Source organism: Mesoplodon bidens (genome assembly GCF_964165515.1).
Source record: "Mesoplodon bidens genome assembly, chromosome: 5".
NCBI lineage: Eukaryota > Metazoa > Chordata > Mammalia > Artiodactyla > Ziphiidae > Mesoplodon > Mesoplodon bidens.
This window is the reverse complement of record NC_138161.1, coordinates 41,341,656-41,358,312: the sequence shown is the minus strand read 5'-3', so window position 1 is coordinate 41,358,312 and position 16,657 is coordinate 41,341,656. Positions and strand designations below refer to the sequence as shown.

Sequence of the window (16,657 nt, the reverse complement as noted above, 5' to 3'; positions counted from 1 at the left end):
GGATCTCACTTTAGGGAAACTCCGCACTTACACCGGGAACATCGACCTTCCACAAGGGAAAACGAACCTAAACTCCTCAGGAGTCCCTCCTCCAAAAGAACGCCTGGGAGGGCTGCGCAGGGCAGGTGCGCGGAAAGCCGGCGGCGGCCCCAGCGCACAACAAGCTCCCGTGATGCCGCGCGGCCGGCCAATGGCGGCGTCTCCTCCCCGCCTTTGGGCCGGGTCCCTGGGAGCGCTCGAAAGTTCTCTGCGGCCACTTCTGCGTTGGGACCACCTGTAGTTTGATATTCTTAAATTACGTAGTTCTGTGTTAAAACAATTTGGTTTTGTTTAACATTATACTTGGAAAAGTTAAGGGGAAAAAAATCACCTATTCTGTGCTACGGCTGCCCGCCTTGCAGCTGACTTAAACTCCCCAACAAGCTGCGGTCCGCTGTTGCTTCCCTTCTTATCCTCGCCGGCTTGGCTTTAGGCAAGGCAGTATCGCGAATAGTTTAAGGTTGGGGTCTTTGAAAGCCAGATTCCCAGGGTTTTATCACGTCATTTACTAACTGTGACCGAGAGCAATCTCTTTGGTCTTCCAGTTTTCTGTCTCGAAACGGATCTAGTAGAGATACCTACTTCATAGGGTTGTTGAAGCGCAGGGAGGGTGTGAAGAACTGTGCCTGGCGCCTAGAAAGAGCCCAGTATATATTAGCTATTGTTACCACTGTTGGTGTCAACATTCACGAGAGGGAAACTTCAGGCTTCAACGCATTGTCACTGGCTTCTGTCTCCTTCCATTGTTTTAGCCATATTTTAGATTTGTTAACATTTAATTAGATTATTGCCAGTTAGTAGCTGAAATGTACACACCTGCAGATAACAGGTGAGCAGATTTAACTTTTAAAAAAAAATATCACAGCTAAATATCAGTAAAAATGAACTGTAAATACAGTCTTTAAAATAAGGCATTCAAACCATGGTTAAAGTGATTTGCCAGTGGATGTTATTGGGGGTACCATTTACTCATCAGATAGCAATTCTTCATTTGTCATTAAGCATTGAGTGCCTACTATGCTAAATATTGAAGATTCCGAGAAATGACAGACCCTCCTTCAGGGAGCTTTTGGGAGTGTTGCAAATAAAGAGGTAAGTGCTCACAATACTAGTGTGGAACCAAATGGAAAAAGACATGCCCAACTTTTTCATTCGTTCATTTTTAAAAAATGTGTTTACTGAGCATGACTTGCCAGACACTGTTCTTTATGCTGGGAATAAATGCAAGTCCTTTGGAGCTTGTATTCTAGTGGAAGGAAATAGACAATAAACATAAAAGAAACTATACTATGGCAGGAAATTCTATGGAGAGAAATCAAAAAGAGGGATGGAGGAGAGGATGTTCCTATTTTATACAGGCTGTGAAGAAAGGCTTCTCTAAGTGACATTGAAGGAAAGACCTGAAAAAAGTGAGAAACTGAACCACAGAAGAGTGTTCTAGGAAGAAGCAAAAGTAGAGGTTCTGAGGAAAGAACAGAGTGCTTGGCATGTAGGAAGGAGGCCAGGAGGCTGCAGCAGCTGGTGCAAAGAGAAAGCAGTGAGTAGTGAGTGAGGTTGGAGTTGTCAAGATTGATCTAGAGCAGGGTTTCTCAACCGTGGCACTACTAACATTTTGGGCAGGATAATTCTTTGTTGTGGGTCTGTCCCACAACATTGTAGGATGCTTCAGCATCCCTGACCTCTCCCCACTAGATGCCAGTAGCATCTCCTCCCCACTACCAAAAATACCTTGTTCCTCAAATGTTTCCTGGGGGGGGGGGCAAAATTCCCCAAGTTGAGAACCACTGATATAGAACCACTTGTCCAAAAGTGCTTTCTGAGATGAAAATATTCTGCATCTGAGCTAATACAGTAACCATCGGGCACATATGGTTATTGAGCTATTGTAATGTGGCTAGTACAGCTCAGCTGGCGAATTTTAAATTTTATTTGAATTTTAATTAAATTTTAATAGCCACTTGTGGCTAGTGGCTACTGTATCAGTGCAGTCTAGAGTCTTGCAGCCCACTGTAAAAACTTTGGCTTTTATCTTTTACCTCTCTCTGCATTTCCTATTATTCTCTCAGTCTCTCACTCCAGACCAGTCAGTGGTTCCCTTGCTATTTTGTTCCTTAAACTTGCCATGCAGGTCCTTGCCTCAGAGCCTTTGCTCTTGCTATTCAGCCTAGCACATTTTCCCCTCAGATATGAGTGGCTCTCTTTTCCTTAACCTCATTCATTACTTTCCCTGCTCAACAGTTATCAAAGAGGTGGTATCATCATATCTTATCATCATCCTGTTTAAACACCACCTACAATGCCATGCTTACTTATACTTTCCCTACACACTTAATTTTTCTCTTATATTGTATTTTTGTCCCCCCTCCCTACCCGCCCCCCCCGGTAGAATGTGAGTTCTGAGATTCAGGGTTTTTTATGTGTTTTTTTTTTTTTCAATTGCCTATTACAGAGGCTGGCATATAGTAGGTATGCAATAAATATTTGTTGAATAAATGAATGAATTGTAAAGCTATTGGAGGATTTTAAACTGAGGAATGGCATGATCTTACTTGTTTCAAACAGTATCATTTTGGCTGCTGGTGTCTAGAACAGACTGCCAGAAGGGCAACGGTAGAGGCAGGGAACCCAACTAGATTAATACAGTAGTCCAGGTGAGAGTGAAGGACACGATAATGAGTCAGGGATGATTGCAAGGATTTGGTTTGGGCAACTGGAGTTGCTGTTTACTGAGAGGAGGAAGACTGGGAGAAATAGGTTTCAACGGAGAAATCCAGAATTGTCGAGATTAGGCTTTCTGGAGAGTGTGGTGATGCCCAAGAAGATTAAGCAAAGAATGAGGAGTGGGGCGGAAAAAGAATTACAGGTAAAGGGAGCAGTAGTGAAAAATGCATGGAATAAAACAGCATGGCTGGTTTTGGCTGGAACCAAGAGAAAGTTAGTAAAATCATTAACAGGAAGGCCTCAGCTCCCTTCAGGAGCTTAATTCTTAACCTTGCAAGAACGGCTCTCCCCTTTTAACAGATGTGGAAGTCTGAGCTCAGTGGGGTACACTTAATTGCCTTAAAACTATCATGCTGGAATTTGAATACAGCTGATCTCCACACATCTTTGAGCTGTTTTCATTAAATTACATTGTGGTAGTTTGAATCACTGAATACTTTGAAAAAAGTTCTTTAGATTAGAATGGTTTTGGGGTATTAGATGTTAAAATATCCATTCATTAAACAGTAGTTATTTAAGTACCTATTAATAGGGGACTTCTTTAAATGTCCTGGAAATTGAGTTTCTAAGGCTCTATAAATTTAATACTTTATGAAGAAACTGGTTGCTTTAGATCTGTGGTTTTCAAACCTTAGTGTGTATCAGAACCACCTGGAGGACTTGTTCAACGACAGATTGGTCCCTCACCTGATCAAAAATTTAGCTTTTTTTTTTTGGTGGGGGGACGGCGGGCACGCCTCGTGGCTTATGGGATCTTAGTTCCCCGATCCCTGGGGACATGGCAGTGAAAGTGCAGACTCCTAACCACTGGACCGCCAGGGAACTCCCCAAAATTTAGCATTTCTAACAAGTTCTCAGGTGACAGCGATTCTGCTCTTCTGGGGACCACACTCTTAAGAATCACTGCTAGTAGAAGAGAATGGAACATCAAACAGCCATGTCTGTACCGGACTTCATCCTTTGTGAAATCACTGATCCTTAGGCAAGACTAACCCTCTCCATCTGGATATATTAGATCCACTCATGCTGTACAATTTGTAGGGAAAACTGCATGGCAGAATGGAAACTGCATGGCAGGATTTTAGGAGGAAACATCCGACTTTTCAGTTCCACCTCTCCATTTACTAGCTGTGTGACTAGTCAAGTTATTTAACCTTTCTGAGCCTTGGTGTCTAAAAAGCATTGTTCATATCTACCTTTGGGTTGTTTTAACAATAAGAGGTAACACATATAAAGTAACCTGGTACACAGTAATTTCTTCTCCAGTTGCAGCACCCATAAATAAGGCATGAACCTCTCTCCCTTTAGTTTTTATTCCATGTAATATTGGATCACCTCCATTTTAAATATTGATATACAGCCCAAATTTCTGGCCTTGTTATCAGTTGATTCTTGAAATTAGTATGGATCTTATGCTATGAAAGCAATCTAATTTATCTTGGAAGTGTATTTAATATTTGATTGCTTCCCAGCATTACTCAAATTTCAAAAAAGAAAAAATGTAAAGTCTAGATAACCCCAATAACTTTATCTAAATACCTCAATACATGTAATAGTCTAAGATCATATGACCATAAATCATAGATGGAGAATTCTAATCTCAGCTCTAGAATGTTTCAGTAACTTTCTCAGTTTTTCAAAGCGTAACATTTGTAATGTGTGCAAATCACCGTAATTAACACAATATCTGTTCTTTCATTTGCAGTGCTCATCGTATCAGAGTTTCTCTCTACTTCAGCCCCAAGCTGCAAGTTATAGCAAAAAGTGTAGAAGGTTTTCCTTTGTTAGTGAGCCAAAAGAGTAGGAGCCCTCATGCCCAAGGACCCCACTTTTAGATACAGATTACTAATTGGCTTGAACGTTTTCCCATTGAAATACTTTTGTAGGAAGTAATTTTCATAATTTACATCTTATTTCAAAGCGACTTCACAGTCTTTAAATTCCACCAGAGGCTCTTCATCTCTGAAGAATTACCAGTGCAGATCAGTCCATCCAGTGTCTTGGAGTTCTGATATTCGTTTTCCACCTACTAAGTTTCCAGAGGGTACTATTTCACACTGAAACCACTTACCTGAAATGACTTTAGTAACCAGTGTTCTATCAACTTGTAATTCCTGCATATGGACATTAGTTTAAACAATGTCTAAAAATATCTATTTTGTGTAGACTTTGAGTTTTCTATGTTCTTTAAAATCACTCAATAACCTGAATATGGTAATATTAACTGAAATACCTCATTCTCTTATGAAACATAATAGAAATTTCTTATTTAACATATACCTTAAGCCTAATTCCTTTTGAAGTAATGTGCTACATAAAACTGAACAACTTCATTACCAACAAGGACAATGTTTTATTGAACAAATCTATGTACAGTACAAAAAATTTCTTGAAATGAGACACTGTTGATTTATTGCAGTTCAATGGCTCAGTTTTAATTTGTACTCTTATAAAATGCAAAGTAAAATAATTTAATGTTCAACAAGGAAGCACAAATTTCCTTTCTTGCTGAATCTGTAATATCTTTCACATATTAACAATTCCAAAATGCATATGCAGCATTTAGTCATTCTGAAATGGTGTTTTACAGTACCAAATAAATTAAAAAATAAACACTACCATCCCTTTTAGGTTTTTCACCCATACTACAGTTTGAACCAAACATGAAAGGAGTACAGCTGAACCTTCAAGTGTGATTTGAAAAGAATCGCAAGTTCAATGTTATGTTATGTTTTCATTATATAATTGGTGGTTTATTTAAAAAAAAAATATGACTGAAGCCCAAAGTACCAGTGCCCCTGTCCACGAAGGTTCTCCTTTTCTATCTTCCCCATAATATGAGCAGCAAAAATTCAGATTTGCTATTTTTTTGACCTTACTGAAACATAGCAGAAAGTTAATATTTAATGTTTCAAAGGAAATTTTTATTTGAAAATGAAGGATTGAAACTTGGTCCATGTAAGATAAACACATCCTTAAAATAGAAGGAGTAGAAAAGAAAAAGAGAAGAATTTGAGGAATAAGAAGAAAGCTTCCTTGTCTTCTGAATCCCACATTGGAACTGTTGGAAGTTTATGCACCCCGTAAAAGCAAAATGATGTAAGTTTATGTTTTATAAGGCATACATAAGAAAATGTACACATTCTTTCAATAGCAATTATTTGATAAGTATATAAAGAGGTTAAAACAATGTGGTCAAATAGAATTTTATAAAACATTTCTTGATCTAGTTATGTATAAACCAATTTGATCTCAGTCTTTCAGAAAGTTTTCCCTTACCAACACAAAAGTAGAAATAAAACCTCAAAGACAAAAAAATAACACGTGGAATATGTTTAAAACATCTTGGTATGAACTGCAAAATGAATGAAAATAATTTGCAGACATGGATTTATGTCAATAGTTACAACTTATAAAAAATAAAAAGTTAAAAATGTGATAAAATGTTAAGCTGTGATTTTAAACATCTGGAAAATGTACATAGCAGAAATATTTCAAAATAACTTCATTGTCCATATGAACTAGTTTCCAAATACTTTTTATTATATGATGTATTTTAGACTGAACTGAAATAGAACTCAAGTATTATATTTTTAGTATCAGGAAGTATGGAAAACATTTTTTTCTTTAGTTGACCTTAAAGGATTTAAAAACCTTATTGAGTTGTTTACTTATGTTATTTAAATGTAAATTCCACAGCCTAATGTAGGCTACATAACAAAACAAAAACCTGACTTGATTGATATGGACTTATGACTATCAATTGCATAGTAGTGAATGCCTATGATAAATAAACTAATAAAATTGGGTAGTTTTTTAGATATCTGATTTATCATGACCTGGAAATCCTAATTTAATAAAGCCTGGATGCTACCCTGGAAGAAAAGTCACACTTCCTTAGTGACTTCATTCAAGAAGCTTTAATATCCAGAAATTTATAATAGTAGGGTCTGATGAGATTATATACTTTGAACAAGAATGTATCAGTTGGAATAACTGGAATATCTGGTTGACACTGGTATGTTAATAGCTCTGTTTTTGAAGAATTTGCCTTTGCATTTTTGTTCATTTTACTCCTGCTATAGATTAACACACTGTTAGGTAAAAGGAAGTTTTTAAGCTTCTTCTTTTAAAGACTATACAAGTCGAACACATCTGAGAGGGTATTTTAAAAAAAAACCTTTTTGTTTTAATGATTTATTGACTATTAAGTTAAAATCTTCCTTAGGAAAATTACTGGTCATCAAAGAAAATAAATGCATCAATATATCTTACTGTGTTCTTGCTGTGCAAATTTTTGTGTAAATATTTCTTTTTATATATAAAAATTACTATTCAGACCAAATTCATCAGAAATAAATAAGAAAGCATAAGTAATATGGCTTATTTTAGAATTAACTCTCCTAATTGAATAAAACCAATGAATTCTTGACCGGATTCTTAGCTGCATATTTTTCTTTTTATAGTCAGTTATTTTTATAGGACTGTACTTAGATAACTCACATTAATGTCTAAAGGACCTTACTATGAATCATCAAGCAATGTCCTAACACTACTCTATATACAAACAGAAATATCCCAGTGTGCTTATACCATTATTCACATTGAAGAATTTGCAATTCAGTGTTTTCTTTCAACTAAGATAGCCTTTAATGGTCTTAGATCCTCCCATCTCTCCCCAGAGTTACTGATAATATGTTTTCCATTGACGCTGCTGCCTTTTAAATATAACTCATTGGTATTATAAAAATGGAAAGTGGAAGGTTCTGTCAAGAGCTTATTAGCAAAGCACTGTTGTTTTGTCTACTTTTGTTTGTTAATTTTAAATGCTGGCAAGTCAGTCATTGAACTTTGACCTAATCAATCATCTGGAAACAAGGTACAATCTTTTATAGCTAGGATGGTGATAAATCGTTTTACTTTCATCTTATCAATCAGTTTCTAAGTAATAATAAACAAACAGAAATGGTTCCTTAAAGCATGTTTGACCAGAAAGGAGGACATAACCTGATTAGGCATGACAAGAAAACAAACCCTATTTGTGGAATACTTCTAAGTTGTTTATTGTAAACCACCCCCCCCTTTTTCATAATGGGTTTTTCCCTTTCTGTAAGGCCATAGCTGGTTATTCTTTTTGACTAGTTGCCTGCATATGTTTCTCACATAAGCGAAACTGAACATGCTGCTATTAATCATCATCGACTTCTTAAAAAAATGTGTTTTTTCTGGATAACTGGTACTTTGGGAGTTTTGTAATAACCCTTTTGGAGTCTAAACCAGCACATCTCCTCTGTGGGTTCATTCTAGAAAATGTGCTTTGTCTTTATCTTTAGTAATCCAAGACCGCTCTAAAATTAAGGCCATCAGGGAAATAGCAAACTGATGATGCATTTTCTTGTAGTGCTTTTTGCACACTACTGCTTGATCGACAGATCGTTCTGAAACATTTTTATCAGGCACCTGTAAAACAGAACACGTCTGTTAATTCATATTTATAGATGTTCATCTAGTATTCTAAGTTAGATTTCCTGTTTATTTATACCCTTACTCATTTAAAGAATATTAATATTAGTAGAAAGGCAAGCTCTTCTTTTGCTCAGTTTTATTTTTCAATTATTTTCTGGTTCTTTCTTATTTTTGTTTTTGTAATAGAGGCTCAACTTGGTTTACATTTCTGGCATGCAGATGAAAAACATTTCCATCATAATTACTTTGTTTTAGATCTCTTATTACATAAAACTTGGAATGAAGAAAAGCCTCGGATACAGTTAAAGAGTATGATCCAGAAGTATGAAAAAACTGTGTTCAAGTTCTGGCTTCCACAAGTTCACAGGTGTATGCCTACGCAAATTACTTGTGAATGTCAGTTGCTTGATCTATAAAACAGGAATAGTGATAGCACCTCATGGTGGTTGTATGGATTAAAGGAAATAATGTATGGGGTAGTGCTTTATTACCTGTGTTATATAAATGTTAATTTTTTTAACCTTACAAAGATCTATGGCATTTTCTATTTCTACAGATATACCTGCTGAGAAGATAGAAGACTTACTTTCATCATCTGAATCAAATCCAAAGAGTGTCTGACATTTCTTTTGTGCAAGGTGAGCCTCAAGTGCTTCTGCATTACAGTAGGTGGTCAGGCATTTGCCACATCTTAATCTTTTCACTGATTTTTTACAAACGTTATCTTGATCAGAACAGGCATCTACCCTATCAGTCAGAAATTTTCTGCGTTTTGGCATACTAAGGTACCGTTCATCAAGGTAACTGGGAGGCAATGGTCTGACATATGGCTTTGTTAAAATTAAGCCATATGAAGTATGTTCACTCGTCTGATTTGGTTTGGAAGGTGCCTGAGGTACTGGCAGGGTACTGTGTTCTTGTGGTACAACACTAGGTAAAATGGAACCGTTTTCTGTCCTGATTCTATTTGTATCAATTTTCAAAGCAGGATCTGAGGAAACTAAAGGTGTTTGCTCTATTCCACTGTGTCCATTGACTAAATCACTAATACAATTATTTTCAGAATTTGGCTCTATGTCAGGCATCTTTTGGTCTGTCAAGCTCATATCAGAAACAGTGTGATCAGAATGTTCATTTCCATTCTGAACTAAACGGTCTGTTTTCTTTTCCATACTTTCTATACATGTCTTTGGTTCTGTAGGATCTTTCCTTGATTTGCTAGTAGAAACTGGTAGACTAACAGTTTGTTTCTCATTACTAGATGAGTCTTTTTCCTGATGATTAGATTTTGAGTCTGTAAGAACATCCCAAAGAATTGCTTCACTTGGTTGTGCAGATGATTCTGGTGTTTTACTTAAATAGTGCTGAGCTTCATGTTCATATAGCAGAGGAAGATCTTCAAAAAGCTCATGGCATTCTGGAAAACTACACTGAGCTTGAAATATCCTGTGACTTTTTGTGTGCTGAGCAAGTTGGATTGGCAGCTTAAACGACTCATTACAATTAAAATGCAAACAAAAGTACACATTTGGATAGCTGTGTCTATTAAGGTGATCTATAAAATGTTGAGAATCTTCAAACTGCCTTTGACAAAATTTGCATTTTCCTTTGCTCCACTTCATTACTGTTTGCCGCACATTTAAATCAGTTGGATGTACAGTCCTTGCATGCTTATTTAGAAATCCAATTCTTTTAAATATCCTGACACAGCCAAGAGCGGGGCACTTAAAGTTTCCTTCTTGATCTGTCGCATATATGTCTTTTGGATGGCACACGGTTCCATTGATTTTATGAAGTACTGAAGTTTCCTGATTCAGGTCGTAATCATCTTCTTCATAATCACCTTCTTCGTCTTCTTCCTCCTCATAGTCATCCACACATACAGGTAATGGCTCTGAGACATTATTTAAAGAAGTATCAGGATTGCCATTTTCAGTAATATTTTCAATAACATCTTCCGATACACTTCTGGGAATTTCAATGAATTCACCCACATGTGAAGGGATGACATCTTTGTTTCCATCACTGGAACGAGTAATAGTCTCTACTTCCAAATCCTTATTATCAGACTTCCCATTTTCAAATGAAATGAAAGTATCAGAATAATTTATTTCTTCCAAAGCAGGATTTTCCTGATCCTCCTGTTGAGCTGCAGCAAGTTGCTGTCTCTGTATTTTCTTAACATGATTCTTTAAATGTTTCTGCATAAGTCCTCTGTTTCTAAATTTTCTACCACATATCACACATGAAAAACTGCCCTTTTTCTGATGAGCCTGGGCATGCCTTACAATGTGACCACCTAGAAATTCCTTGTTACATAACATACACCGATGCCTTGGGACATTGTGATCTACTCTGGAAGCATTAAGAGCTGTGAGGTTTTTCTTTGCATTAATATGACCTTTTGGTTGCACTCCAGATATATCATCAGGATCAAGCTCTCCAGTGCTCTGATCTGTAAGAGAGTCAAGTCCTTCATCTAAACCTTGCTGTTCCACTGCCTTTTTTACATTACCTGTAGAATTTTCCAGTGTACTTTCATTTAGAAATCTAACTGCTGATTTATCACTCAGTAATGCTACACAGTTTTTCTTAATCATTATGAAGTTCCAGAATTCAGGATCAAAAAACAATCCCTTTTTCAAAATTGGAAGTAATTCAAAACGAACACGATTTTGAACACTACTTGTGCCTTCATTATATTCTTCATCTGGACGTTTGTAAAGCTCTTCAACAGTATGATAAGCTTCCAAGGAGCGCTCAAGAAAAAATATTGAGAGTGCACAAATCCTGAGAATCTCCAAATCATTTGGCAAAAAATGTGCAATTGTTTTATAAATTAGACATTTAGTTTTGGGATCATCATGAAGGTCTAGCTGTAGGGCACAACCACATATTTCAACACAAATTTGTAAGCCTTCTTCTTCAACCTGTAAAAAGAAAAATATTACTGCTACTTCTTAAAAAAAATTATTAACACTTACTAGTTTATCTTTTGAAAATATTGGGTTGGCCAAAAAGTTCCATAACATCGTACGGAAAAACTCGAACAAACTTTCTGGCCAACCCAATACAACATTGAAATGAAAGCTAAATAAACACAGTATTCTAAATGTGCAATTTTCTTCAATGGGTAGCCATGTTTAACTACTTTTTAATATATAAATAAATCTTTTTTAACTTGAGAATAACCTGGAAAAGATAGTATTTTAGCTTCCAATTTATTTAATTTTCAAGTCTGACAAGCCCTACTGACCATAATACAAAATGCTTCATAACCTTATGGTTATTAAAATGTAAAATGCTTTATGAACTTATGGTGATTCAAGTTTCTTACATATCTAGGCCCCTGTTTTTTTGTTTTGTTTTTTTGTGGTACGCGGGCCTCTCACTGCTGTGGCCTCTCCCGTTGCAGAGCACAGGCTCCGGACGCGCAGGCCCAGCGGCCATGGCTCACGGGCCCAGCCGCTCCACAGCATGTGGGATCTTCCCGGACCGGGGCAGGAACCCGTGTCCCCTGCATCGGCAGGCGGACTCTCAACCACTGCGCCACCAGGGAAGCCCTAGGCCCCTGTTTTAAGGTACCAATCTTACATTCTGTGGCAGAAGGGTTAAATTATATGTGTTTAAAAACACAGGTATCGGGCTTCCCTGGTGGCGCAGTGGTTGAGAGTCCGCCTGCCGATGAAGGGGACACGGGTTCCTGCCCCGGTCCGGGAAGATCCCACATGCTGTGGAGCGGCTGGGCCCGTGAGCCATGGCCGCTGGGCCTGCGCGTCCGGAGCCTGTGCTCTGCAACGGGAGAGGCCACAGCAGTGAGAGGCCCGCGTACCAAAAAAACAAACGAACAAACAAACAAAACCCACAGGTATCAATTTTTGATGTTAAAAAATACTAAAGTAAAAAAAAAAAGAACTGCTTATGGAAACTCTTTCATAAAGCTGCACTAAATAATATTACTTATTGTACTTATTAAGTAACATTATTTATCCAAATAAGGGGAGAAGTGTAATCCACATGAAGAAGGCGATTACAAACTTTCCAAATCTAATAAGGTATCAGAATAATGAACCTACTGGAAGTTATCTGAAAAGTATTCAAGCTTTGAAACTTTTACTGATGACTCAAAGATAACTGCATCAGCTTTTAGTTGGGAATTTGTTGTCTATCCACCTTAATTCAAGTTATAAATAATGCCTCTAGAATGATCTAAATGCTTGTTTGAATAGAAAGAGATAAAATAATAATATGTCTTTAACAGTTGTGTCTGTGTACCATATTGCCTGCATATGGTATATTACAGATGACAGGGAGGAACACTACTTGCCAGCCTCATGTCCTCTTAGTTCCTTATGTGCTATGCAACCCTTACTTACAGTTCCACAAGCAGACCTTAACTCTGCATATCACTTTACCTCGCTGGTAAATTCCTACCCATCTCCTATTCATTCTTTGAGAATCAACTCTGCCTTGAAAGTTTTTCTGATTCATTCTGGCCCCTACCTTGGGGTAGAGTTAAAAACATTCTCTATTCTTTCCACTGAGAATAATTTATACTTATTTCTTAAAAGCATGTAATATTGTTTTATAATTGTCTACGCCCCTACTTCTTGACTTGGAATTCCTAAATCACAAGGACAGTATCTCATTTTTTGTATCCTTCTGTGGTTAACATAGGAGTTGGCATACAGTGACCTTTGAATAAATGTTTGCAGAATGAATGAGATCAGATATATATTCCACTGATTTAGTCTCCTATAAATCCACCATTTCCAGCTTGGAATCCTTTTCTGAATTCACATTTCTCATTTCTATAATTGTCAGTTATAAAACCTACCTAGATTTTCCAGATATAGCAAATTCAAATCCACTGCTTCAAAACAATTCATTCTCTTTGTCCAATGTTCTATCTACATCCTCTCTTTCCTCATGAAATTATAATGTACTCACAGTTGCTGAGGTTTAAAAATTTGAGGATCATCACAAAAGGGAACAGGCTACTTTCTTACCTGAAAGCCTTTAACAATTCCAGTATATTTATGGACTGACATTTCAATTTTTAGAGTAGCGTTCAGTCCCTTTAGGGTCTATAGCAACCCCACCCCCAACCCCACAGAAACTAAACTCTTCGATTAGTTTTGTCATTCACACACTTCCCCGTTTCTGTGCCACCCTATTAATGCCACTGGACAGCTATGAGAACCAAATAATAAAATGAGAAGGGGCTCTGTAAACTACAAATCCTCTACAAATATCAGTATTATCCTCCTCTATCATTTAAAAACCCAGCTGAAAGCATCTTCCTCTGTGAAGGCTTTTCAGATATGCTATCTGTAATGTCTCCTTCTGAACTCACACAGCATTGCCTGTGCCTCTTAGCACTGAGGCATGTGAATGATCTATTCCATCAGATAAAAATGTTTTTAATAGAGTGTATAAGAAATTAAGCATATTTTAAATATTTATTTCATCTTTGAATTTTTCCTCTTATCATGTATTCTTAGGTTGACCACACATGTGAAAACGAGAAAGCTCTATGATAATTGGCTGAACTTCACCTATATTGTAAATTTTCTATAACAAAGTCCCTCGATTTTTGGTACAAATGAGAATCATATGTTAAAAAGCAGAGATAGATAAATATTTTTAAAAAAGTTTTACAGGTAATTCTGATGTACTTCAACTATTAAGAAGCATTCTATAGCATAGTTTGTTTTTTTCCTTGTTTTTTTGGTGGGGAGAGAGGTTAACTTTGACAATGCATTTAAATGACATTTCACTCTGTAATGATGAAGCTATTAATACAGTTAGCAAAATAAATAGAAAATAAAACAAATCAAAACCCTCTGATATAATGCTTTTTATCACGGGAATATGATCACTACATGGTCGTACATCTAATTAGTGATGCGATAATGTATGTAATAAATGCATAAATATGTAAAAAAATTAAAATATATTATTTAATGGATGCCTCCTTATATATTTAAAAGTAACCTACATAAAGACTCAGTTAAATGGAGCTACCTAAAATGTAAGGTAGCTTTATCTTTCCTATCTTTGTATTCAAAGTTCTGTTAATACTTGAGGAGAAAAAGTAAAAGGATCTGTAGGATCTACTTTCATGTCTATGTAAGAATCATATGTAGAATTGTACTCACTTGCCAGTGGCCCATGAAAAACTTGCTTCAGAACTATTTTTAAAAACAGGTAATGGGTTTTTACTATTATTTTAAATAGACACTTTAAAAATTTGTCCTTAGGTTTCAAAAATGTCTCAGAATTCATTATTCCTTTTTACCTAAACACCAAACGTAAAACTATTAACTGTATTTCTCTATGATAGTGAACAGGTATTAGCTATAGTTACAGAAAGTTCATTTGCAAATTAGTTAAGATTCTACATACAGGATTTAGAATAATGTTAAAAGTGCCAGGCTTATTTAATTATAAGAAAAGAGATAATAGCTTCTTATGGAAGCAGTTCCCATACTAAACTTTATGTAACACTAATTTTTTTTTCTCTTTTTTCAGTTATTTTCATTTATGCATACTCTTTGTACCATGTTGGGAGTTTGAGGTGGGGGGGGAGGGGAGGATATAATATATGGGGAATGTGGCCTTAAAATCCTCCTTTTCTTCAATTACATGATCAAATAAATTTTACCACAGAGATTCAAGTTTCAGTGAACTGTCATTTAAATTTAATTTAAAATGAAGGGATAAATATATACTATTTACCTCATCTTTAATGATTTTCATGAAAGGAAATATGACTCTCACATTAGTTGCTGTTCTTAAAAGCTGGTAGCATTGATCTACAAAAACTTGTTTTGAAGGGTTAGACTTTAGCTGAAGTTTACTCCATATGAAAATCAACTCCCTGTAAATAAGAAAAGAAGAGAAATATCAAAAATACAGTTTATTCAAATACAGACATTAGCTGTCATTCCCTGATTCTGTAGTGCCCTGGCTGGGATGTATACAAAGTGGGTGTACATGGATATTAAGTTAACTTCCAAGCTACTTCCGCTACCTATTTGGGACTAATAGAAGCTAGGAGAAAAGGTGAGATTAGAAATTGCAATTTGCTGTATGGAATGCATTCTAATTATATGCCAACAAACCTAAGGCATCTCTAGTACTTGATCAAAACAAATTCTAATCTCAGTATACCAATATTAATGATATTGCTTAAAAAATTTAACTTTGACCTTTAATTAATACCCACTTGCAAATTTAGAAATCAATGTTGTAGAATTTCTGCAAAGAAGAAATGGTTCATACTTTTCATTCTATTAAAATACCAAAAGTACTACAGATTAAAAGTGTAAGTATATTATAGTACTGATTCTGAAAATTTATGTTTTATATCATCTACTCTTCCATTAAGATGTAGTATTTTAAACAGACAAACTATGGACCATTTAAAGTATTTCACAGGTAGATTCTTTTCTAAAATATGGCCAAGGTTATTAGATGAACAAGGTAGGAGCAGTGGGTTTTGAGGCAAAGGAAGTCATAAGATATAATTGTTACATTTGGATATCACATTTTAGCAAATTAGAATTCCTTAGAAAGTGTCATAAAAGTTACATAAAACATCATAATCTAAAACGTATTAAAATAATTGATGAAAATGTTTTAAAAAAAAGTGATATACTGAGAATGTACTTTGAACCCAGCACATACAGCTATTAAATCTAAGGACAGCTTGACTACTATCATGAAGGTATGCATACTCTATTTAGAGAGACAACACAGAACACAAAACAAAAAATGATGGCAAGCACACAGAAAGTAAAACCAAAATTCCTCTTCCATTTCACACTAGCTGTGTGGGTGTTCCTAAGCTTTCGTCCACCACTTACTTTTTTTTGGCACACATATTCCTTTGGAAAGCTCACCAGGTTTCACACTATGTTCCCAAATCTCTAGCTCTGACTTCTTTCCCGGTTTCCATAACTGGATATTTCAACTTAGATTGGTTTCTATCACTTTAATCCATTTAGAACAAATCAAATTCCTGCAAAATTGATTATCTTTTCCTAGATCAATGACACTAAACATTCCTCTAACCTGTCTGGTTCTAACCTGCTTGTTTTTCATAGTCATTATATTTTTATTATATTTTTGCCCACAGTTTTATCATTCTTTCTCAGTGCTACCACGTTAGGTCCTTTAATTTTCCATATGTACTTCTATAGGGGTTGCTAAACTGATCTGCTTCCAGCCTCCCAGATTATTGCATTTAGTACTTGTTCAATATGCCTTGTGGTGTTAAAAGCAACAGAAACATGGGCTTTGGTGTCAGAAGGATCAGGATTTGAATCCTGGGCATTCTTCTAGGTTGGTTTCCTCAGTGTCAGTTAATGTGCTTCATTTATTCTCATTTTTTGTTGTGCTGATTGCTCTACTTGGAAAATATTTA

General features: G+C 36.0%; 1 protein-coding gene across 3 annotated transcripts in view; it reads right to left on the bottom strand.

Moving 5' to 3' along the window:
- Window positions 1–5,076: 5,076 nt before the first annotated feature.
- Window positions 5,077–16,657, bottom strand: part of ZNF654 (zinc finger protein 654) — a 95,113-nt gene continuing 83,532 nt past the window's right edge. For 2 of the 3 annotated variants that reach the window (XM_081234270.1, XM_081234272.1), the window contains 2 exons: window positions 14,968–15,109; window positions 5,077–11,156 (listed from right to left, as the gene is read on the bottom strand). In XM_081234270.1, the coding sequence (XP_081090396.1) occupies window positions 8,682–11,156; window positions 14,968–15,109 (2,617 nt within the window). In that variant the 3' untranslated portion in view covers window positions 5,077–8,681. The remainder of the gene's footprint in view (window positions 11,157–14,967; window positions 15,110–16,657) is intronic. The other variant, XM_081234271.1, reaches the window with a different exon arrangement.